Source organism: Leptonychotes weddellii, chromosome 6 (genome assembly GCF_054177405.1).
Source record: "Leptonychotes weddellii isolate Sample4059 chromosome 6, ASM5417740v2, whole genome shotgun sequence".
NCBI lineage: Eukaryota > Metazoa > Chordata > Mammalia > Carnivora > Phocidae > Leptonychotes > Leptonychotes weddellii.
This window is the reverse complement of record NC_138374.1, coordinates 58,930,198-58,955,360: the sequence shown is the minus strand read 5'-3', so window position 1 is coordinate 58,955,360 and position 25,163 is coordinate 58,930,198. Positions and strand designations below refer to the sequence as shown.

At 42.2% G+C, this 25,163-nt stretch overlaps 1 protein-coding gene across 5 annotated transcripts in view; it reads right to left on the bottom strand.

Moving 5' to 3' along the window:
* SLC16A9 (solute carrier family 16 member 9) overlaps nt 1-24,487 on the bottom strand; it is a 51,867-nt gene extending 27,380 nt beyond the window's left edge. For 2 of the 5 annotated variants that reach the window (XM_031027389.2, XM_081824220.1), the window contains exons 1-2: nt 24,110-24,487; nt 1,445-1,677 (exon numbers count right to left, since the gene is read on the bottom strand). In XM_031027389.2, coding sequence (XP_030883249.2) covers nt 1,445-1,640 — 196 coding nt within the window. In that variant the 5' untranslated portion in view covers nt 1,641-1,677; nt 24,110-24,487. Of the gene's footprint in view, nt 1-1,444; nt 1,678-11,617; nt 11,799-24,109 lie in introns of all 5 variants that reach the window. The other 3 variants (XM_081824217.1, XM_081824218.1, XM_006732646.3) reach the window with 3 other exon arrangements.
* Nucleotides 24,488-25,163: the final 676 nt, after the last annotated feature.

The following is a 25,163-nucleotide window of genomic DNA, read 5'->3' as shown; positions in this document are numbered from 1 at the left end:
TCTCTGTCAAATAAATAAATAAAATCTTATAAAAAAATGTAACTTAGTATTTGCTAATAGAAATGGTGACCAATTGGAGAACATTAAAAAATTCTGTCCTCTTCATACCAGATCATTTTCTAGAAATCAATACCTGCAAACCCCTATATTAACATATCAGTTATCATCCATTTGTACTTTGCAAACAACCCGCATTTTGAAAAACTCTTTCAAACAAATCTTGAGCAAACTCTTCCTGTTTCTCTTGAGTTCATAATGACAGTATTATTTTCATTTGTTAGTTATGTTTAGTTATCTTATCTGGCATGACCAGATGATCCAGCATTGTTTTTCAAGTCTTGCTTTTAATTTAACAAGGTAATACATTAATTGGAAGCAAATGTTTATGTTTTGTTTTAAGAAGTCCCCTTTAGTGATCAGGAAAGACACTATGTTCAAATGAAGGTACGGCTAGTGCATTTTGTTTTCATGAAATCATTTCAGAGCTGAAAAGTACCTTACAAATCACCACATTCAATGTCCTTATTTTCTCTGTATATTCCCATAGAACAGAGATTGTGATTTGCTCAATGAACCATGTCAACTTCATAGTACACAGGAAGAGACTCCAGGGCAACTGACTCCAAACCATCCTGGCATACCTGTGCTTAAATAGTTCCAAGTAAATTATGTGATCATTAAATACTGCTGCAGAGTTCAAACTATTACTTCAGAAACTGAAGTGCCATATGATTTTCATCCTTTAAAGGTAAATGAAAATCTTCTACTGTTCTAAAGATGATAGGAATCATTATTACATCATATATAAATGTTTATGAAGAACATCTCTCTTGGAGACAAAATACATCACATCTATGTCATGCATAACACTGCATTAGAATTCTGAATAGAATTGCCATTGTGAGATGGGACTACCCCTTGCCATGTCACACTTCTCTTATGAAGGGGACACAAATGATGTTCATACAATTTGATTGCAATGTACCTAAATCGCAGAGGAGTAATTTTGAATCATACAGGAACTGCTTACGACTGCCTGACATCATGTGGCCCTTTGGTCACCAGCATTCACTGGACATGCCTGGATCTATGCCATCATGTTCATGTGTCATTCGTACTCATGGAAGTATGTGTGTCTCTCACTAAACTGTGAGTCCCTTAAGGGCAGGAACAGTGTGTTTACTATCCATCTTTTTATAAGCATCTAGTACACTGACTGGCACATAACAGCAAATAAATGGATAAAGAGATGAATGAAGATCTTATGGAACCCTGTATTTTCACATAGATTTATTATAGTGAAAGGGTACTACAATCTCAATGAAGGCAGGGAAATATGTTATACTTAAAAAAAAATCTTCCTATGCCTTGCACAGTGTTAGTGATGCAACAAAACTAATTAAATGATAAAGGAGTGAGGAGAAGCATAAATTTATCCACTTACTTGCAAGCAAGCCAACTCCACTTGCAAGGGATCCGACCCAGGCTGTTTTTCCTTTCCCTTCACCAAAGGTGTCCAGCCATTCTATGTACAAGACTCCAACAGCCAACGGAGATCCGTAACACAAAAACTGAGTGAAAAAGGAGACAAGCACAATCACCCAGCCCCATCCACCATCAGGTGACTTTTTAAATTCCATCGTAAGGTAAGATCAAAGAGGTGTTCCTCTGTAGGTCCTAAGCAAAAACAGAAAGGAAAGAAAAGCATATTTAGAGTATAGTAGGGCACAGTATTTTGGATTAAAAATATCTCCTAAATTAAGTCATAAAAAGCTTCTCTAAAAATACACATGGAAAAGCATAAAATATCACTGACATATCAACTTTAAAATTTTCACTGATGATTTGAGTAAAGAATACATCCACATGGTTCAAAAAAATTTTTTTAATTATAAAAAGGCACAGAGTGAAAACTTTGTCCCCATTCACCAGGTTTGGTCTTTTGTCACATGTTGGCTTCTCCAGGAAGAAGACTCTTAGTAAGAAGAAGGTTTTTGGGAACTGTTTTATTCCTATGGAAGGTAACAGGCAGGAGAGGAAAAAGGTAAGCTGCCATGCAGTGTCAAGGAAGGGAACTTCTAAAGAGTTGCTCTGACTTAGGCACGGAGAGTTGGCCCATCACACCCCCATGTTGATCATTCACCAGATTCAGGCCGTCCAGGGAGTGGGCATGACCATAGGTCTCCCTTCAAATGAGGCAGTCATTCCAGTAGGGCTGTCAGCTGAAGGCACCCTGCCAACAGTACTGTGAGCAGCTAGGGCAAGGAATCTTTCAGTCCCAAAGAGAGTCTGGAGGGGAATTGGCAGCACATCACAACATCCACCAACTCGAGTCTCCTCCCAGAATTTCTTCATGAATATACAAGGAATTTTCCTCTTTTTTGACAAAAAACAGCACATTGTACATTCTATTCCAAACCTTGTCTCATGCCCTTAACATCCCCAAGATTTTTCCCTATCAGTACATAGACAGCATCCTTAGTCATTTTTTTCTTAACAAGCACGAAGTATCTCACTATATGACTGCACACTTATTTATTTACCAAATAGGCAAAACATTACAAGAGCCTTTTAGTCTCTTTAGATGTTTGGCTATTGCTATCACATGTTATCTAGTTTATTATCTAGATTATTATCTAGTTCAAGAATGAAAAAGAGGGACCAAAAGTATGTAGCCCACATCTAACTATTTCCCACCTAACTCCCATATCCTCCACAAGAAACCAATGCTTCTTGTTTCTTTTATATCCTTCTAGAGTTTGTTTATGCAAACATTGCTAACTCAAATATAGATTTCCTCTATTTTTTACACAAAAATAGCATGATATATACATATGTATCTGTATATATCTTGCTTTTTTTCACTTGACAAACATCCTGAAGATCTTTCCCATCGATACATAGCGACCTTCCTTATTCTCTTCTTCGTGCTGCCTTGTGTTTCAGTACAGAGCTTTCTCTTAATTCAACCAGTTCCTTGTGATTTACAATGAAAACAACTCTGCAGTGAATAACCTTACATATACATACATCTTTTTGCATATATGCACATGTTAGGTAAAACCCAAAAGAGGAATCGCTGAGTCAAAAGGTATGTACATTGTAATTGTAACTAGAATTACAAAATTGGCTTCAAGGGAGTAAACCAATTTATGTCATCCCCAGCAATTTGTGGTGTGTCATAAAACTTTTGGATTTTTGCCAATTTGGTAACTGTAAAACAGTATTTCTTTATAGATTGAACTTGCATTTTTCAGCATTCCCTGAATATAGTATGTCATTTCATAGATGAAAAGCCATTTGTAATTCCTATCTAATTTTTGGGTATGTATATATGGGTATATTTCTGGATTTTCCATTCTGCTCCATCAATCTGCCTATTCACTCACCATTACCACATTAGTTTAAAGTTTAAGGTAAATTTGTAAATTGATTTAAGGCAAACTGATCCTTTTATGATGTTGAGTCTTTCTATCAAAGAACATGGTATGCCTTTGCGTTTGTTCAAGTCTCCTATTGTGTTCTTAATGTTTAAAGTTTTCCCTAACATTTTTTTATTTTAAATATTCTATTCTTTTTGCTAATATTATAATTGGGGTTATTTCTTTGTCTTTTGTTTGTGTGTATAAAAGTTATTGATGTCTATATGTTAATTTTGTGTCTCACTACCTTACCAAATTCTCTTGTTTGCAGTAGATTTTTGGACAATTCCCTTGGGTATATACAATATATAATACAATAAAGTTACACAATCAACTACAAACAGTGATAGTTTTACATTTTTATTTTGAATTTTTATACTTCAGATTTCCTTCTTTTGCCTTTGCTTCGAACAGGGTATACAGGATGATGTTAAATAATAAGGGTATGTGTCTCTGTCTGGTTCCTAACTTAGTGGGAACACTTTCAAATGCCAAGGTGCTACCTCGGGGGCTTAAATCAATTTATTTCACAAATTAAGAAAACAGTTATATTTCTCTATCTTTGAGTGTTATTATAAAGGATGCTTACTATGTTTTATCAAATGCATTTCTGGTGCACAGGGAGATATTTATGATCTCCTCCATAAAACTTTTAATGTAATAAAATCTGTATTTTCTTTTTTTTTTAGATTATTTATTTATTTGTCAGAAAGAGAGAGATAGAGAGAGCACAAGCAGTGGGGAGCAGCAAGCAGAGAGAGAAGCAGGCTCCCCGTTGAGCAGGGAGCCTGATGTGGGGCTCGATCCCAGGAGTCCGGGATCATGACCTGAGCCGAACGAAGGCATACGCTTAACTGACTGAGCCACTCAGGCGCCCTCAAAATGATATTTTAAAAGAATTTGAAAATATTACTTCTTTCAAAGTTCTAAAACAGTTTACATGGCATGGATTAGGAGGCCCAAGCCTCGACCTCCCTGCCCCCACAGGGCTTCCCACTTAATCTACACCTCCTATGTCTCTGCACCATGTCAGGTTTACAGTTTCAACAGAGTCTTCTTTGACCACAGATTTTTCTAAGCCATTCCCTTGGCTGTGGTTTCATCAGATAATAGCTAAAGACAGTGGAAAATATCATTCATCCATTCATGCATGTCCCTAATTAGATGGTGGAGCATTTGGCTACCTTAAGAGAGTCATAGTCACACCCATCAATTTATCTGGGCTTCAGTGAATTTCTTCACTTTGACATTCAGAACACTAGGCAAAAATCACATCACCACCCACCACAGGCCTTTGTATAAATTAACTTTCAGTATTTCATAACTGAAAACTGGAAGATGTTACAATTTGCGCACAAGACTGTAGAGTCCAAAAGCCAGCCTCTCAGACCAAATGATTGTGTTAGCAGACAGAATACTGCAAACTTCCAAATATCTAAATCCTTTGAAATAATCAGATATGTCCCTTCATCGAAATTAACTCTTTCTAGTAAAAACAAACAACATAATTCTGGTCCTTCTAATGACAATTTGGTACTTTGCAATTTTTCTTGGTCAAAATCCCTTTTAAAGAAAATATACTCTTGATTCCCTAAACTAGATACTATATAATAACAATAGCCAAAACTCTAAAGAGACTAAAGGGCTGTATAAGAACAAATGCATATGAGACTGTCCTTCATTTAAATCTTAAAGTTACAGCACTTCAGGAAAAGTACACAATTACATAGGCAAAGCACCAGAATCATGAAGAAAGCTAGTATTTTCTGGAGGGTGGGAAGAGTGAACGGGTGAGGAGTATCTCCCTTGCCCCAGTGTACAGACTTAAGTAGACAGAAATGCCTTTATACACAAAATACCTTGGCCTTGCTTTACTTTGCCTTGCCTTGGGTGACATTTCAACACAAAGGACAAGAGCCAGAGAATTCTTCTCACCGTAAATATTTGGGAGAACAACCTTTGAAATAAAAAGCTCCCGTGTATATCAACTCTGACTAGAAAGACAAGTTTTTATAAAGAGTTGGCCAACAGCTTCTGACCTTTAATTGTCTCATGGTTTGATATACATGTGATCTCTATAGAACATGCTGAAAAATACCATTTCATGATTTCTTGTTTTCTGTCAGGGTAACAAATACATTTCTCCTATAGTTTCCTCTATTCCTTAGGTGTTTCTCACCTAAGGAATTATATATTCTGCAAGGTGATTTCACGAATAGACTAATCTTTATTTTCCCCCCTTTTGTAATGGCTCCCAATTTCCTTTGGGGGACTTAGGTCTTCTCTATGGGTAGACAGCTGGTAGGACTGTTGATCAAGATTCCTTGATCTTGATCTATAGAATGACACCTGACCCCAGCAAGGGCAGCAGACCCTCTCTCCCAGGTTTCTGAATCTTAGGTGAAATGCCATAAGGAAAAAAAATGGACATTTGAAGTTTATTGATTGCAAAGGTAGCACATTGAAGAGACCCTCTGTCAGTTCCTACTACTTTGACTACCTAGGGGATACCCAAGATTGGCTTCTCCAGCTTTTCATTTCACTCTATGAGCAAACCCAATAAATTAATTTTGTTAAGTTAGCTGGTGTTTGTTTCTTTTACTTAGAACAGAATAAACAAATTTGAGTATGCAGTGATTTCAAGTTGAATTATATTAACTTTCTATACCCCACTTGTTTCCATTTGGGCCAAAGGGTAAGCTTAGGAATATAGTCTATGGCTGCATAATATAGGAAATATAGATATGCCATAACTTTTTTCTGAAATTTCTTTATTATCCTTCCTATTCATATCTTATGATTCAATGTGATAAAAATCTCTCCTCTGGAATTTTTTTTAAATAAAAACTTCAAATTAACTGAAATTTCCACTAAGCACACTTACACTAACGTCTACAGAAATACAGCATTATAAAAGTGATCTTTATTCAACAGGTTTTTTGATCACTTGCAAATTAAATTATATTGCACTAGATACCAAAGTAAATCAGAAGAAATATGACATGGCCTTTGCCCTCTAGGAGCTTACACCCCAGTTAGGAAGGTAAGATAGCATGTGATCTTTGAGCGCCAAAGAGGTGGCCAGCTATTAAACGTTTGGGAGTCAGAAGGAAATGAAAGTGGGAGTGGAAGGCCTTATGAAGTAGGTTGGTCCTAAAGAACAATGGAAAGATTCAGGAAAGCGTGGCGCTGGCAAGAAAACAACATGAACTTGGGTGTGGAATCAGGATAGGCCTGCTACATATGGTGGAAAGTAAAGAAGGCAGGTCTTAGAGGGCTCAAGGAGGAAAACAAGATTAGAAAGGTAGCACCCTCAGTTGAAATTTAAGAAGAACGTGTATCAGGAAGCCTATACTTACAACCCCAAGATAGGATTTTTTTTCATACTTTACATGATATATGCTGGCATTAATAACCCACTTATATTATCTAAGTGATGGATTTTTTTTGTCCTAAAAAATAACAAGATCTGTAAACATCAGAGAGTGTTGTTTTATTTGGACTAGTGTTCCATGAGTATATTCCAAGTTTGGGGCTCTTACTCATTTAACTGTATGAAATTATGCTTCTAGGAAACAATACATTGTAGCACATTCTAGTACATTCTTTGAAAATTTAGAATCTTTTTAAATCAGAGTGTTCACAGACCCAGACTTTGCATGACAAGACACCTTATAAAACTCAAAATTATAAGCCATTTTGAGAAGACCATTCTTTGTCACACTACGATCTAAGGGAACATCACAAAATTAACATTAACTTATCATTTAAGTGTACTTCTTATTTTTAGTTTAAACATTAAATATGTTCTACATATTATAAACCTTGTTTGGAGTGCAGAGAGAGGACAGCATGAATAAAACTCACCATAACAAGATATTATTACTCAAGAAAATCAGATTATCATAGTATAAAGGACAGTATATCTCTTAAAGACGCTAGAATTTGTTTTGTCAGAGGGCAAATTCCAAGCTACTTTCTTTGGAAAATGAAAGGGACTGTCTATGAAAATCTACATTTTACTCATGATGATTAAGTTCTAGTACCTTAGATTGCATTTAGTTCTGTGCAAATAATGCCAATCCTTTGTTATTTCCTTAAGCCTACACTGGCTGAAAATGTTTATTCTCCACATATAGGATCCCAGAATTGCATATTTGACATTTATAAACATTCACTGTTAACACAGAAGCTTTCTGTTCCTGAAGTGTATACATACATAGTATACCATTTTTTGCCAAATTGGGAGTGATTTATAATTGATCTTATTTTGAGTTGATGGTCCCTCTTGCCTTTGTTACCCCCCACAATAATCATTCTCTAATAACCCCTTTTTTACTGTGACCTACATCTCGGTAAAGATTCCTGATACATTTTTTGCTCAAATCATAGGCAGTAAAATCAGAACTTTTTTTTTTTTTTAATCTCAATCACTGCCAAATTAGCTGGTGCTGAAGCTTTTTTTTTTTTTTTAATTAGGAGCCTAGGATCATGTGACTATGTCCTTGGCGGGCGAAATGGTTGATTCCAGGTTGGTTTTATCTTGACCTGGTCATCCGACAGCTGTGTCAAAAGTCTAAGTCATCCTGGGCTTCGTGACCTTCCTCAGTTACATTGATGTTACTCTTGTTAAATGAAAGGCTCTAAACCACAGGCCAAGATGAAACACTGCCCCGTCAAGGTTGGGCACATGGTTTCTTTTTGGGGTAATGAAAATGTTTTCAAATTATTTTAAAATGTTTTTAAAGTAGATTATGGTACAGCTTGCACAACTCCTGAGTAAAATCTTATTTCGACGCATAGCTCCTCGAACAAAAGAGTAAAAGAAAGCAAAGCTGCTTTCTGTTCAGGTGCAGGAATGACCATACATCATAAAAGAAGAATCTAAGCAATGAAAATGAAACATAAGTTCAGGGTTTCCGAAGTACATCAGTGGTGTTTGGATGTTTTATGTAGACACACAAGAAAGACATAAAGAAAATGATTAAGAAGTGTGTTAACATTTTCAATTGCTTAATAGCTTCTCTTTATTCCTCTTAATTTTACCATAAAGATGGGGTAGAGAGGAAGAGGGAAATTTTTCTAGTATGTGGTTCCAGAATTTTAGGAGCTTTGTTATTACATATATATATTCGGCTTGCAATCTAGTCTATGCTACTTACCATGTTTTTGAGCCAATTACTTAATGTCTTTGAGCCATACTTTTCTAGTCTTAAAATGGGATTAACAGGGAATTTCAAGTGCAAAGCTCAGTGCCTAGCACACAGTAAAAAGTTTTAATAAATGTTAGCTATTACTTTAAAAACCATAAAGAATTCCTGGTCACTTGATAGCCTCCTTAATGAGTAGTTACTAGTTACGTGAGAGAGTTTTATAGCAACTAGTTACTGAATCATATTTAAATCTAGGGTTTCTAAGACTTTTTAATCTTTAGTTATCTCTTAATATTTAGAAAATTTAAACCAAGATCTGGATATTGCCAGATTCCAACTTGGAATAATTTAAAAATCATGTTTACCACCAGATTGTTTCCTTTTATTGCAGGTTCAAGTCCTAAGCATTTTTAGTGTGTTAGAACCTCAGAAATTGCATTTTTTAAAAATCACTCTGTGATTCTGACGGAGGTCACCCACAGACGCATTCTGAAAACGGTTGCCCAGTCCCAGTGGCTCTTGACGGGAATCATCTGGGGAGCTTAAAATATCTGTGATGGACAGCCCACCCCGCCCTGATCTGGGGTAGGCCCCGACCCTCTCTGTCAGTCTAATGTGCAGCCAGGGTTGAGAATCACTGTCCTATAGGAGAGAACAACCTCTGACCAAACGTCACATCTTCTTTCCCAGTGGAGAAAGGATACGGGCGAGCGAGAGAGAGAGAGAGAAGAGGTTAAGAGCTGGGGATGAAGGGGGAGACTGGAACATGTGGAAACTCGTACCTGAGCCCACCCACCCCAGTGTGGCAGCCAGCACTTGGCTGTTCTTTTAGCTCAACCCCATCATTTATAAGATGGTCAAGGACAAAGCTTATTTACCCCCAAATCTCCACTGATCAAAAGCAAAAATTCCTATAGGAGTGAGGACCATGACGAAGTTACTTTCTTGATTTTCTATCAACATTTGAGAAAATGCAAAAGGGGATCATTGTCTATGATACAAAATTTTAAAAGATGATTACATCCATTTATCTGAAGATTTGCAAAAGGTTTTTTTAATGAAAATAGGAGAAAATAGTGTCAGAAAGTGTATCAACTCAAAAAACAACCTCCAGGGGCGCCTGGGTGGCTCAGTCGTTAAGCATCTGCCTTCGGCTCAGGTCATGATCCCAGGGTCCTGGGATCGAGTCCCACATCGGGCTCCCTGCTCGGCAGGAAGCCTGCTTGTCCCTCTCCCACTCCCCCTGCTTGTGTTCCTGCTCTCGCTATCTCTCTCTCTGTCAAATAAATAAATAAAATCTTTAAAAAAAAAAAAAAACCCTCCAACATGTTAATGTGCCCTAGTGAATTGGAAGGCTATAGACAAGTAAGCATCTCTCTCCAAAGAATCCTAACTTTACAAAACAAGAGAGCAGAATAATTGGACCTTCCCAGGAGAGCACGGCTTTTATTTTTCTAGCCACCCCAGTGCACAGAGGGAGAACAAAGGAATGGATGGTTGCCTGCTCACTCTTCATTTGTGACATTTGGCTCTGTCCCCACTGGTAGTGGCAATGCAATATATTAACCCCACACTTTGATGTGGCAACTCCCCAAAATCTGTTGGCTGGTTTCCAGGCTGGAGAATGAGCAGAGTCCACCCTTGTGTCTCCAAAGAGAGCAAGTACACACCGTTGCCAGCCAGAAGAGAGAAAAATCTTCCTGTCTCTTTCCCTCTGTCCCAAATGGCCAAGCCTGGGCACACTACTTCTAGAGAACCATTCGATGACCCATAATGCCACCCTTCTGCAGTACAGCAGCCCAGGAAAAACCTGCGGAGAAGCAACTCCAAAGCTCTCCTGGCAGTTGGTGCAAAAATGGACCCACTTCTCTGGGTCCAAGTCACATGCCCCAACAGAGGGCATCTGCAGTCCCCAGCCTCTGCCGTCCCCAACAGAGCAGGCCTGCGGTTGGCAGGTAAAACTAAGCAGATTCTAATGATGATGATAATGCTGCGGCTGATGGTGATAATTCTAATAAAGCTGTCAGCAGAATGATACAGTCACCTATTAATTGGTTCACATTAGCCAAGCAGTCTCTCAGTTTGAGGAAGGCAGTGGGAGGGAAGCTGGGATCTTCTAGTAATGGTATTATGTGGTCCCAAGAATGGTTAGTAGGATTCCCACTTTTCTGTTATGTCAGTAGCCATAGCTTCATACAAGTACATACACAGATATTTCCATCTATAAATACAGGAAGACATATATTCTAGAAAATTTAGCATAAGGAATAAGAGTGTGGGCTTGAGTCCTAGACAACCTGGGTGCATCTCCCATCTCTGATACGAGCCAAGAGTGTGACTTTCAGCAAGTTACTGCGGTATCTCTGTGCCTCACTTTCTCCATCCCTAAGAGGGGGGGTGATAGTACTTACTTCATCAGACTATTGTGATGATGAAATGAGTTAGTTTACATAAAGCACTTAGCACAGTGCCTGGTACACAGTACTTTCAATGTAAATTATTATTTCTTGTCCTTTTAAACATAATTGTTTGTCATAAAAATATTATTTTTTATCTTGGCAGAGATCCTCTCAAAATCTGAAAGTACTATCACTACAAATACCACCGGCCAGAACAACCACAGCCCCCTCCCCCTTCCCTGTCACAACAGTGCGCACGCACACACACACACTCACACTCACTCCACTACCAAATTCCTCCCTCCAGAAAAAAAAAAAAAAAAAGGATATGGAAATAACATTTTCCACATCTCGGATAATTTCCTGACAGTAAGAAAAAGTCAGCAAATGGGAAGAGGGAAGTCTCAGTGCGGAAAGAACACAAGGACAAGGACCCTCTGCTCTTAGGTCACCAACAGCCAAGAAAAGACAAAACAAAGAGGTGCTGAAGTCCAAACGAGGTTTGCTTTCATCTCCTTTCTTTTGTTCTCTTTCTCACTTTTCATTTCCTTCCTTCTTTTCCTTCCCAACTCAGGAAGCCACACAGCTTCCCAGCAACTTTCCCAGCCGCTGCCGTACTTGTGGGTAGAGTGGAGATGAGCACCTTTCACCAGAGTTGACAAGCGACTTTTAAAATCAGCTCCTTGGGCGCCTGGGTGGCTCAGATGGTTAAGCGTCTGCCTTCGGCTCAGGTCATGATCTCAGGGTCCTGGGATCAAGTCCCGCATCGGGCTCCGTGCTCCTTGGGAGCCTGCTTCTCCCTCTGCCTTTCTCTCTCGCTCTGTCTCTCATGAATAAAAAAAAAAAAAAAATCAGCTCCTTCGCCTCTTAAAGCACCACATGAGCTCGAGCTCCTCTTTGTATTCTTCATACCCCAGTTTTCTATTCTTCCCAGTTCAAAAAACCACTTTCTTATTCCAAAGACTCCTAAGATCTTCCTTTCTAAACCAGTTCTCCAGATAAGTGGTAACTCTTTGTGCATCAAAGGGGCAAATGAAGAACCCCATATTAAGGTTGTATCTCCGCTTGAGCTTGTTTCTAATCATCAAAGCATCCTAAGCACGCTTACTAAGCACGTACTTACACACTAAGCATTAAGATCTGTAGGGGACAGCAAACCTGACTACACAGCAGAATCACCTTGGGAGCTTAAGAATGACCCATGCCTGGGCCCACCCTCCAGCAATGAAAACAGGATCTCTGGAGGGGAGCCAGGTTGTTAGAGAGCTCCAGGTGATTTTAACATGTGGTTGCTGAGGAAAAGAAGGGGGCAACAGCAGTATAAGCCATCTTAAATAATTGCACATCCTAATGTACAATCATAAAATGAAAGACTTGGCTGCTTTTAGTTATTTAAATTGATTTTTTTTTTTTTACCCACTTCAATCATGGCTATGGAAAAATATTTCAAAATGTCCTTAAATCCCAAAAATGATACCAAACTTTCTTAGGTATTCCCTAAACAGTGGACTTAAGAAAAATTTCTAAGGTTTAAATGTACTACTACTTAGTCATATCATGGAATAACTTCTAATTACCATTTTCTATTAATGTTTTCTGTATATCATACACAGTGCCAAGGACTTTCGAATGTTATCCTTTTTTTTAAGATTTTATTTATTTATTTGAGAGAGCGGGAGAGTGAGAGAGAGAGAGAGCATGAGCGCAAGAGCACAAGTGGGGGCAGGTGCACAGGGGGGAAAAGTAGACTTCCTACTGAGCAGGGAGCCCATCACCGTCACCGGGGTCTTGATCCCAGGACCTTGGGATCAGGACCTGATCTGAAGGCAGACGCTTAACTGACTAAGCCAGCTAGGCACCACTCAACAGTTGTCTTTTTAATCTGTGTACAACTCTACATAAAACTTAGGTCGGTATTAATAATCCTCATTCTACGCCACTGTCCCTTGGCTTTTTGTCAAATTCTGTTTAAAGGTCTCTCCATTTAACCTGGGGAGTTATCACCTAATATAGATTCATAAAGTAGTCTGTACGGTTGCATTCTTTTACTTCAGGAAGTTGATGGTAAACTTTTTTTTAATGGATATTCTTGGATTTTAAAACTTTTTAATGGATATACTTTATTTTTTTAAAGATTTTATTTACTTTGAGAGAGAGAGAGAGCGTACAAGCTAGGGATGGAGGCGCAGAGGCAGAGGGAGAGAATCTCAAGTTGACTCCACGCTGATGTGGGTCTCAGTCTCATGACCCAGAGATCATGACCTGAGCCGAAACCAAGAGTTGGATGTTTAACTGACTGAGCCACCCAGGCACCCCTTTAATGGATATACTTTAATATGAGTAAATTTGCTAACATCATCCAGGGGCTTACAATGAACAAACTGATGTCTAAATAATAATAATATTTTGACTACTTCAGGACCTTTGAGAAAAATACACAGAATATCATGGTCTTCAAATCTCCCTTGGCGTTTATTCTTAAAAGTCTTTACCAAAGACACTTCTATTAATTTCATAAAAGTTTTTAATACTTTCATAGCACAAAAAACACTAAACACTACTAGTCAAATCAATATACATTTAGAACCAGCATTAATCACCCTATACTCCCATGCTACGTTGCTTACACCTCTCTTTTCTTCTTATTTCATTCTGGCGTGCATTATAATTAGCCGTTTACTCGCCTTCTTCCCTTTCTCTTCACTAACAAAAAATTCCTGTGCTCAGGGCACATCTTATATTCTTTAGGTTCTTTCTGCATCTACGCATAAAATAGGCACTCAATCAATATTTGTGGAATGTAATAGAAAAGAGTATTAAGCTACAGTTTGGGAAGCAATGCCAAGCGGTGGGCTGGAGCAGTGTTGTCCATACTGCAACGCATCCCAGGTCATGAAATCAACTGTGGATTGTGAGTACATTTTTTTTTTTTAAATTGGAATTTAGAATAGAACAAAATAGGTAAGAATCGGAAATGTAAGAAAGCTCCTACATGGTGGTGAGGGCTCAATGGCAGTCTGGGAGACCGTGCCTCAGTGTTTGTGCCCGTGAGTGTGTGCAGGGCTGGGCCCACAAACACATTCCACTGAAGTTCAAGGTCAAAACCGCTGCAAGTCCCTGCGCTAGAACACGGACCCTGGAGTCATTTCTCTGGGGTTTGTGGTTGAACTCGGCCATTAGCCGCGTGACTCACAGCGAGTTCACAACCTTCCCAGTTTCTTCATCTATAGAATGGAAATAGTAAGAGCTCCATCCTCCTAGGATTTTTAGGACGAATATAGGAAAGAATCCCTACGAAACACGAGGCCCGGGGCTTGGCAGAGAGTGAGTGCTTACAGTTCTCATTATTGTTGTTGCACCTTTCACAGGTTTTCTTAGAAAAACTTGAAAGAACAGGCTCCCTGCCTCTGCTTTCTCACCTCCTGACGATTCCTCAACTGTTCTCTGGTTCCCACGTGTCCACACAAGAGAAATGTTCTGGCTGCGGAGCCCCCAGCGCCTCAGCCCGGGGTCAGGTCAGGCTTGCACTCCACCACTCTCCTGACAGTGCCCCCCATCTCTTCTTCACTGCAAACCAGGGCCCCCCTGGCTTTCCGGACCCACCTGACCCTACAAGCTCTCTAGCCTCACCGAGGGACCGCATGTCAGCAAAGGGTGGAGTCCCAAGTCTCCGTCCCCAAGTCTGCCCTCTCTTCAGAACTCCAAACCCACATGTCCAACCCATTTCTTACCATTTTCTCCATCAAGATCCCACCTGGCTGTGCTCAGGCCCCATTCAACACAGCCATAATTCCTCCTCCTCCTCCTCCTCCTGAATTTCATCTGGAAAACCAACACAGGCCAGGCTTTCCTTTGCCCAAGCAGAAATCCCCGTCTTCATCCCCCCCGCCCCTCCTCCCCGGTTTCCCATGTCAGCCAGGACCGGCCTGCCGACCACGAGCTCTGCAGGCGGACCCTTCCTCTACTTCTTCTTTGCAAACCCCTCACGGCCACCTACTCATGGATCCTTCTGCCCTCTCCCCACTGCAGTGCATCTGGCAGGCTGCTGCCAAACCAGGCTTCTCACTCATCATCTCAAGTTCTGCCTCCAACTTCTCAAATCTCTCAGCGGTACCTCACCACTCACAGTCTGTCCATAGCAGAGCACAAGTTTTCTGCTTAATTCGTGAGTATAAGCACATAAGAAAATCCAAGATTTTTCCTTCCCTCATGGAGCTTACAGCCCCATCAATGAATAACATTATTCAAAACTTATAAAGGAAAATGAAAAATTGGTTTTACAAATCCATGTTTTGTCCATACATTAGATATTTACATCTTTAAATACCCAGCAAGTTACTAGATTCCTTTTGTTTTCCTCTAATGATTTGCAACAATCCAGCCCCCAACTACACCCCTCTAGGATGTCCCACAAACCTGTTGTCCCCAAGCCATTGTCATAATTCAGCACTTGGGCCACGCTCCGTCCCTCCTCTAGAGAGGGGCCCCGAGTGCCTCTCTCCAACTTGCCTACCGACAAAGTCCTGCTTTTCCTTTAAGACTTAGCCTAAAATGTCTCCTCCTACTGTTGTCATCCTGACTCTCCAACAGTCAGTCTTTCCTCCTCTAAGATCTCACACCAATTTGGACAATCTTGCTATTATAACATTCATCCCAATATACCCAATATATTGTTATTATTTGTTACTATTTGATAACCTACAAGCCTGTCTCACATCCCGAGCACTAAGAATTGTGTTGGGCCCATAGGAAAAGCTCAATAAATCTTTATGAAATTAATGAATGCTAGAAAACCTACTTACCTAACTCTCCTGTATATTAAAATGATTAATCAAACATCTCTCATTCAACAAAATGAATTAAGTGCATTTAGAAGATATCATGCATTTATTTAGAAGAAAATGAATTAGAAGGCATGGTGGAACCAAGACCATGTGGTCCCTGCCTCTATGGAGCTTAGAGGCTGCTTCCCGTCATTGATTCTGAAGGACTAGCTAAATATGTGGGTAAATATAAAGAAATTGTGGGGGTTTTTTTAATTCAAATTTTTTTTACCAATATAACATCAAATGGTATGTCTTTAATAGTCAGACAGTTACCTGATTCTCTCAGATGTGGTTTTAAATGTTGAACATGCTTGACACACTGAAGTGCACCAGGGGGCGGGAAGGGGGAGGGGGGCGAGGGTGACACATTTCTGGAGCCAGAACTAGGACAAACTGTGGCTTAGAACTATCATCCAGAGCCTTCAGTTCGTCCTCTTGAAATCAGCTCCGTCTCAAGAAGATATGTGGTTTCTCTAAACATGTCATTCTTGTTTTGTTTACTCAAATGCTTCCTTCTCATTGTCAACATCTGCTCTGAACTTTTCAGTTAGAGTCAGACTCTCTTGTTTGTAAAACAGCTCATTGACATAAAGTGAGGAACACATCTTAGCCAGTCAAATCCAAGACTGAGCTTTAAAATAATTGTATTAAGGAATTTTCACTGCAGAGGATCCAGAGTTATTAAAAATAATTTGGGATTGGAATCATACACAAATCCATTACTTTTTGTTTTCACTTTTACTTTGCGGTCCATATAGATATGTTTTTTTAAAAAAAAAAAAACCCTAAACTGCTGTATTAACACAACTCAAAAGCCAAACCCTTAATTCAGTTTGCAATTCAAGAGCATTCTCAAATACTTAGTTTAAAAAAGAGAGGCAGACTACATGGTGAAATTTTGCCAGGGTAAAGACAATGAAGATTTCTTTGTCCAAGCACCTTAAGCCAGGCTACAAATACAACTTGCCCTAGGGGGAACCAGGATCAATTTCCCAACTGGTTATTATCTCACACTGGGGTGAGAAGGAAGAGCAGGAGAAATAGCTCTGGGCCCTGGAATTAAATCACATTAATCGTCCCCAAAAGGGATAATTAACACAAGTAATTAACTGCTGGAGCCTCTGAATTATGAAAACAGTATGACCATCAAAAAAGGACATCCTTTGACTCTTTAAGGCCTTACAAATCAATCACAGCCCAGCACTTAGCAAAGAGCTCCTCCAAAGCTAAGTTATCCTCCAAAGCATGACTTAGATATGGTGAGTACTGGGCTCTGTTTTAGCAAAGTGGAAGAAATAGGTTAGAGATAACATGGATTGAGTGTAGGATCATGGAAGCCTGAAGCCAGAAGGAGCCTTAGGAATCATTTGGCAAACTGACCACCCTTAGGCCAGATCTGATCCCTAGATCTCCAGAGGCATCTTGTTGGCCTGCACAATTTTTATTTTATTTTATTTTTATTTTTGTTTTACTTTTGGCAATTGCCAATGTTTTAAAACCGGAAGATTTCACCTAAAAATCTGAATTTTGGGATTCTCTTGAAAATCCATCGGAAGATCTGGCAACACGGGCCCTTATTCCCACATAACAGCTGGCTGAAACTGAGTAGCTTTCACCTTCATTGAATGGACATGTTCCCTCCAGTTCCTGCCACTCTCTAACATCTCCCTGACACAGGACCAAGGCTGACCTGCATTTAGAGTTGCACCTGTGTTCTCTCCACCCTCTACCCATCACCTGCTTTGCCTGTCTCCCCTGAGTGAACCCTATGAACTTGCTACCACCAATCTAGGGATAGCGTGGCTAAAGGAGAGGCCAGTACCATGGTCCCTCACTGACCAATCCAGTGAACAGTCACCTATTTCCAGTCCTGCTCTCAGGCTCAGAAGAGAAAATGGCCGAATTTGTAAACCACTCAGAGCCTGAGAAAAGATGAAAAGATCTAGATTTAACAGAGTTAAGAACAGGCAAAATGAGAGCCAGACACTTATATACAGTTGGTATAATCATTTCCCTGCATCCCATACTCTTATCATGTTCCCTATGCTACTGGGCTCTTGTTTCAGCTTTTCTCTGCTGTAGTAGCTACTACTTGGGCCACACTTTGAGTGATATGGTTCGTGTCATGATGATATCTACACTGATACGGTTTGTGCGATGAGGATATTTACACTGGTGTGTTCTTTTGCTTAGTATATGTTCTGCATAATTTGCACTTGATTATGTAGAGTTGTATCTGTTGTCTGAGCGCACTTGAGTATGTCATGTACAAATTAGTATATTTGCTGTATCACTTTCAGAATAAAAGCTCAAGACACAAGGCAACATATATGGGATGTTGAAATACAAAAAGATCTGGTACATTTGGGAGGGTTATTGGGAATAATGAGAAGAATATTTGAAATTGACACTCTTCCAGAGAATCTGGCAGATCTGATCTTTGTGTTTAATGTTGTCACATTCGCTAATGTTTTTCTCATCCATATCTTATCTCTTCTCAAAGTGCTGAAGAGTTTCTTATGAGTGCGTCATAAAAGCACAAGATCATAGAACAGTTTGAAGATGTGTTAAAACATTTAAATGTCTCATCATGAATTTGTAAAGTAAAATTAATCAAATGATGAGTAATGTACAATATGATGACTATAGGTAACATCATATCATATATTTGAAAGTTGCTGAGAGAGTAGTCCTTAAAAGTTCTCATCACCAAAAAAACTGTATGTGTGGAGAGGCTGCTGGGAAGATGATGGAGTAGGACGTCCCTGGGCTGACCTTTTGCCGTGTGGCCGCCTAGAGAGCACCCACGTCGGCATAAATAACCCAGAAAGCAGCCCGAAAACTGGCAGAACAGACTCTCCGCAGCCCAGCATAGACAAGAGGCCACAGCGAAGCAGATCCACCCCTTCCGATCGCTCTTGGCAAGATCCCGTCAAAGCGGAGCCACAAGCCTGGCAGTGTGCGCGCGGCTCAGACAAGGGTCAGCACCACTCCAAAGTGAGTCCTGCCCCAGAGAGAGGGGAAGATAACCACACACCTGTCTGACTGTGACCCCAGCAGTGGGCTAAGGGCAGGCAGTGGGTCTGACTGCAGGCCCCACCCACCAGCAGAAGCTTCTCTGGGAACGACACAGGGACAGTGCCTGCAGTCTGGTGCTACTTCATCTCTGGCCAACACCTGGTCTGACTCAACTCAAGCCCAAGGCAGCCCCGGAGCAGCCCACTAACACCACAGGCACCAGACTCTGCCCACAACAGGCAGGGAGCCATCGCAGACAACAGGACTGAAGGCAAACACATCCCAGCCACAATGGTAGGACACTGCTGGAGCAACACACATAGGAGACACCCCCTGAAGCACCAGGTTCTGGGGAACAGACATTGCACTGCAGGACCTCTTCTTCATAAAGCCACTACTTTCAAGTGCAGGGGACGTAGCTGACTTTCTTAACACAGAAAAACAGACAACGCAAGAGACAGAATGAGGAGACAGAGGAATATGTCCCAAATCAAAGAACAGGACAAAATCAGAGCAGGAGACCTAAGTGAAACGGAGATAAGTAATATGTCTGATAGCGAATTTAAAGTAACACTCATAAAGATGCTTGCTAGAATTGAGGAAGGACTGCAGGACCTCCATGAGACCCTCTACCAAGAGCTAGAAGACATAAAAAAGAACCAATTAGAGCTATTGGACTCACTAAATGGAAATAAAAATAGACCATCTGGAATAAATAGCAAGCAAGAGGAAGTAGAAGAAAGAATCAGCCACCTGGAGGACAGAGTCATGGAAAGCAATCAAGCCGAGCAGATGAGAGGGGGAAAAAATACACAAAATGAAAACAGACCCAGGGAACTCAGCAACACTGTCAGGCGTAACAGTCGCATGATAGGGATCCCAGAAGGAGAAGAGCAAGGAAAGGGGGCAGAAGATTTGTCTGAAGAAATAATAGCTGAAAACTTCCTGAATCTGGGCAAGGAAAGAGAAATCCAGATCCAGGAGGCACAGAGAGCCCCCAGCACAACCAACCCAAAGAGGTCTGCGCCAAGACACAAAGTAAATAAAATGGCCAAAAGTAGTGATAAAGAGAGAATTTTAAAAGCAGCAAGAGAAAGGAAAGCAAGTACATACAAGGGAAACCCCATACGGCTATCAGTGGGTTTTTCAGCAGAAGCTCTGCAGGCCAGAAGAAAGTGGCATGATAAATTCCAACTGCTAAAAGGAAAAAATCTACAGCCAAGAATACTCTATCCAGCAAGGCTTTCATTTAGAATAGAGGGAGAGATCAAGTTTCCCAGAAAAACAAAAATTAAAAGCAAAACCAGCCACATCCCTGTCACACACGATGCCATCAGCCTGTGGGTCCCAAATTCACGGTCCAGCTGCCCTCCTGCCCGAGTCAGCGTGCACGGCCTGCCACCTGCTAAATGCCAAGTCAACATGCCTTCACCTCAGATTGCCAAGGGCTCAAATTGACACTGTTCCCCTCAAATTTCAGCCCCTGTGCCCAAGTTTGTGCACAAAAGTGGGAATAATTATAACAGCAGAATGAAGCAACCCAAACATCTATTTCTGTGGAATATAGAATGGATAAAAGGAGTGTGCTAGGCTGAGAACATCTCCAAAAAGCACATGAACAATACATACAGCATGATTCTGGTTAGTAAAAAAAAAAAAAAAACAAACAAACAACCTGGGAAGAATAAAACAAGATGAAACCAGAGAGAGAAAAACCATAAGAGACTTCTTAAGCATAGGAAAGAAACTGAGGCTTGCTGGAGGGGAGGTGGGGGGGGATGGGGTGACTGGGTGGTGGGCATGAAGGAGGGCACGTGATGGAATGAGCACTGGGTGTTGTATGCAACTGATGAATCACTGAACTCTACCTCTAAAACTGATAATACACTATATTGTTAATTAATTGAACTTAAAATTTAAAAAAAAGAAACCCCCCCCTCCAAAAAAAACTGTATGTGTGATGGTGGATGTTAACTAAACTTACTGTGGTAATCACTTCACAATATATACATATTTCAAATCATTATGCTGTACATGTAAAAGTAATACAATGCTGTATGTCAATTATAACTCAATTAAAAAAATAAAATCAGAATGATGGGAATGAGGATGCAAATTTAAAAACAGAGAAACACTTCTACAGGTAGCAGGCTCAGTTTCTAACTTCTTTTTTTTTTTTTTTAAAGATTTTATTTATTTATTTTAGAGACAGAGCACAAGAGGGGGGAGCGGGAGAGGGAGAAGCAGACTCCCCGCCGAGCAGGGAGCCCGATGCGGGACTCGATCCCGGCACTCCAGAATCATGACCCGAGCCGAAGGCAGTCGCCTAACCAACTGAGCCACCCAGGCGCCCAGTTTCTAACTTCTTTTAACAAGTTATCCTGTATGATGTCCTTCTTACCTGATAGTTCAACAATAGTTCAAAGGATGGGCTTTTGAGAGACATTTCTTGGCTTCAAATCCTGGTCCCATCATCTATTTAGCTGAGTGACTTTTTTAAAATTATCAGCCTAAGATCAAAATTATGCCTTCTTCCTTAATGAAATAAGGTATGTGACTCACATGACACATCATGTTTAATAAACATTAATAATAATTATTATTATTGGCAGTTGAAACAGAGAATAGACAGTGGCTCTACTCTGCATATTGCCCAGGAAAGTGGAGGTGTCTTCCTATCCAGAGTTTTCATCAAACCAAGAGTCGGTATACCGTAAGACTGCAGATTTGGGGGGAAAACTGTCGGAATTATATAAAGCATTAAAGGCTATTTGAAACACATTACTCTTTTATAGTAATGTTAATAGGAAGCAAATACCATTGAGATTTTATCCACTTATTTATTTTAGGGTATAAACAAAACTGAACTTCAAGGTATAAACTACAGTTAAGGATGGTATAACTACATTGCTGGTATAAATAGTAATAACAATAATGATGATGTTCAATGATTTTTAATTTCTTCACATGGCTTGTCATATTCTCCCCAATCTAGCCCCATCCTACCTCCCAGCCTTATCTATCTTAAATTCCAGGCTCCAATCACTCCAAACCACTCTGCTTCCTTTGGATACATTGGACTTCCAGAAGTCTGTGCTATTTGCTTGTTCCAGCAAGGCTCCTTTCAATGGAGGAAATCCTCTTCCTTCTTCAAATACCAGCTCAAATGCTACACCTGCTATGTAACTTTTTTTAGTTCTTAACCTTGAATGAACCTTCCCTTTTCTCTGCCATTCAATAGCACACTAATGATGTTACTGCCATATGACTCCATTTATACTATCTTGTATTGTAGGTATTTGTAAACATACCCATTTTTCCCACTAGACTAAACTCTTTGAAGGCAGGGACCATGTGTTCTTCGCTTGAACTTGGTTGTTAAGTTCTAGTTCAATCTCATTATCTACAGGGAATACTTTGGTATCTGCAAAGAACCTCCCAAAGAAAAGGCCAACTAGCTCAAAATATATGCACTCTTGCAATCTTTAACTAAAACTTAAGTCATTAGGTGAAACTTTCTTGAAAAGCTATACTTAACACAAGCAAGACACTGTGGTTTTTTGCACCTTCCCACTGGCTTTCTATACTGAACTGTTGTCTATAAATTAAAGTCAAGAGATATCTCACTTGAGTAAAAGACCACAAAAACTGGGGGTTCAAAAGATTGGGGTGAGGAAATGAACCTTGAAAATCTGGCCACATCTTTCTAATTGTCCTCCTCTAGCTCCTGTTTCACGACCAGATCCAATCCAAAGCACCATGCTCTGGTCTGTCTTGGTAGTTTCAGACCTCAACCAACACACACCCTCACCTCAGTCCCTTCAGAGTCACAGCCAGAAGTTGGGAGAGATTCCTAGCGTCCTTCCCCTTATCACCTGTCCTTCCCCAGATTCATCCGATTGATATGAAGGGTCCTTGTTCCCCCACTCGCCTACACACAAAAGGGAAGCAACAGAGAAGGATGTTCTTAATGGAGCTAAAATTATGAATTGTCCCAAATGTTCAGGTTGAACTATTTTATTATGTAATTTCCATTTCCCAGGGCCTTAAAAAAAAAAAAAAACTTATTTCTAGCAATGATATCAGTACTAACCCTGCTAGTGACATGTTATTTAAAAGAAGGTGTGATCATGTAATGAATATCGATACTTTCACTTCGGAATCTTCCCCAGCTTCCTCAATCTTCTGCCTGAACCAGCCAGAACCATTTCTCAGAGCTAAAACAAACCTGAATCTAAGAAACTGTCAGGACATACCAAATTAACACAATTTGATGGAACAACTAAATAACCTACTGGCAGGGAGGATCCATCTGCAATCTGAACTACTATACAGATAATTCGAGATTAAAAAAAAGAAATACACCCAAACTAATTGTGACCCAGGAAATTGATCCCAAAAGTGTTATATTAAATAACTTACTGTATAAGTATATTATTTAGTGTAAATCCCGCCTAAACAGCCCGGATGCATTGACCTGTGCTGAATTAGAACTGGCAACAGAAGAAGCATTGATTTGGTTTTGATGACCAAGTTTTTAAATAGTTGTCAGCTCTTTCCAAAGCCTCTGGCGCTGCTGAAGCCAGAGTAGGTTACCCGGGGCGAGCCACAGATGGAGCGGTAAGCACCAAGTCCTCCCAAGTTCCCGCTCGGTGTCCCGGCGGCCGAGGTGCCCGTACCTCCCGCGGCGGTCGCCCGGACTGACCCGGTGGTGCTGAACCTGGCGCGGCGGCGTGGACTCCGCCAACCCGCGCGCCGCCTTCCTCCCAGCCCCGGAGCACCCGGGGGCGGCGGCGTGCACCAGCGCCCCGGCGGGGTACCTGGAGGCCTCGCTGCCCTCTGAGAAACAGGGGGCCACCTGGTCGCATTCCCCCCAGCCCCCGCTCTGCCACCAGCAGCTGTCTCGGGAGTTCCGGGACAGACCGCGGCCCTGAGCCCGGTCCGTAGGCACCGTCCTTCCTTCAGGACCCTTTTCTGGCGGTCTTTCTATCTCTGTCTCTGTCTTCCACCTCCGTGCAAAATGCGACCCTCAGATTGCTGGGGAAACTTGCCCACCGCGGAGAAGCACCCCATCCGCAGGGGCGGGTATCAAGGGCCGGGCGCACCGAGGACACTCAGCCCCCGGCACACACCCCAAACCAGAAAGCTGTTCCAAAGTGCTTGGCCGCGGGTGACAGCGTCGCCGCCGCCGCCTCCTGCTGCCCCGAGCCAGGGGAGTTACTTCTCGCCTCTGGGAGGCGAGGCAGCGCGGGCGGCCGCCGAGCACCCTCCCGCGAGCTCTGGCCCTTTACCTGGGTAGCGGCCTCGGGGCGCAGAGCCCCGGGCGAGCCGGGCTGGTGGTGCGGTGAGGACCGCGGCCGCCGCTCTCGCCTGCTGCTTCGGGCCGGCCGGGCGGTATTTATCCGGGGGCCCAGGCCCCTGCGGGAGTACTGGGCAATCGGTCCCGCTACGCGCGGCCCCGGGAGCCGCCGCCCTCTGCCCTCGCCGAGCCCTGCGGCGGCGGCGGCGGCCGCGTGCAGGGAGAGAGGAAGCCGGCCCCCTCCTCTGGGCTCCACCTTCTGTTTCTCCGCCTCCTTCTTCCCGGCAAGTTCTTCCCCGCTGTTTGGCCCCTGTCCCTCTCCTTTGCGGGGCACCCTGGCCAGTCTGAACCGGTTGTGACTGCGCGGGTGGCTGGGGGAAGGAGGAGGAGGCGGAGGAGATGGAGGCGGAAAAGCGGGCGGTAGGGGCGCTGCTCCAGCTCTCTCGTCTCCGGCCCGGCTCGGGCCGGCCAGGAGGAGAGAGGGCACCGCCGGGACCGCGGCCCCCGCCCGGCCCGGGGCCACCAAGGCCTCGGGAGCGCCTGGCACCGCCGGCCAGGCGCCCTGTCGGTGCGCACACGCGCGCGTCCCCCGGCGCCTCTGAGCCCCCGCCGCCTCTGAGCCCCCGCCGCCCTCCGCGTGCCCGCAGCGGCTCGCCAAAGACCCAGTGCATTCGGGGGAAGCCGGGGTCTAGGGATGAGGGCGAGTGGCCCCGGGTCTCCCAGGCTCCTGGGGCCGCCGGGCGCCCTCCTGGCCGGAGCTGTATACCCAGCTGGCAGTGATCCCAGAGAACCGGGCACCAGAACTTTGTGGAGCCGGTGCTCCTGGGCAGTGAGGAGTGAGGATGCCAAGGGCTGTCCTTTGTGACAGCTCCATGGGAAAGGAGGGCGACCCGCAGTGCACACAGCGTGCTGGGAGAGAGGGGGCATCTAAGTACGAGTTCAGGCCGTCGGGCAGGTGCACCGCACTGACAGTACGCTCCGATCTTTGGCTGGAAGATGATGGGCATGGGAGCTGAACTGGATGTGTGCTCTGTCCCCACAGAGAG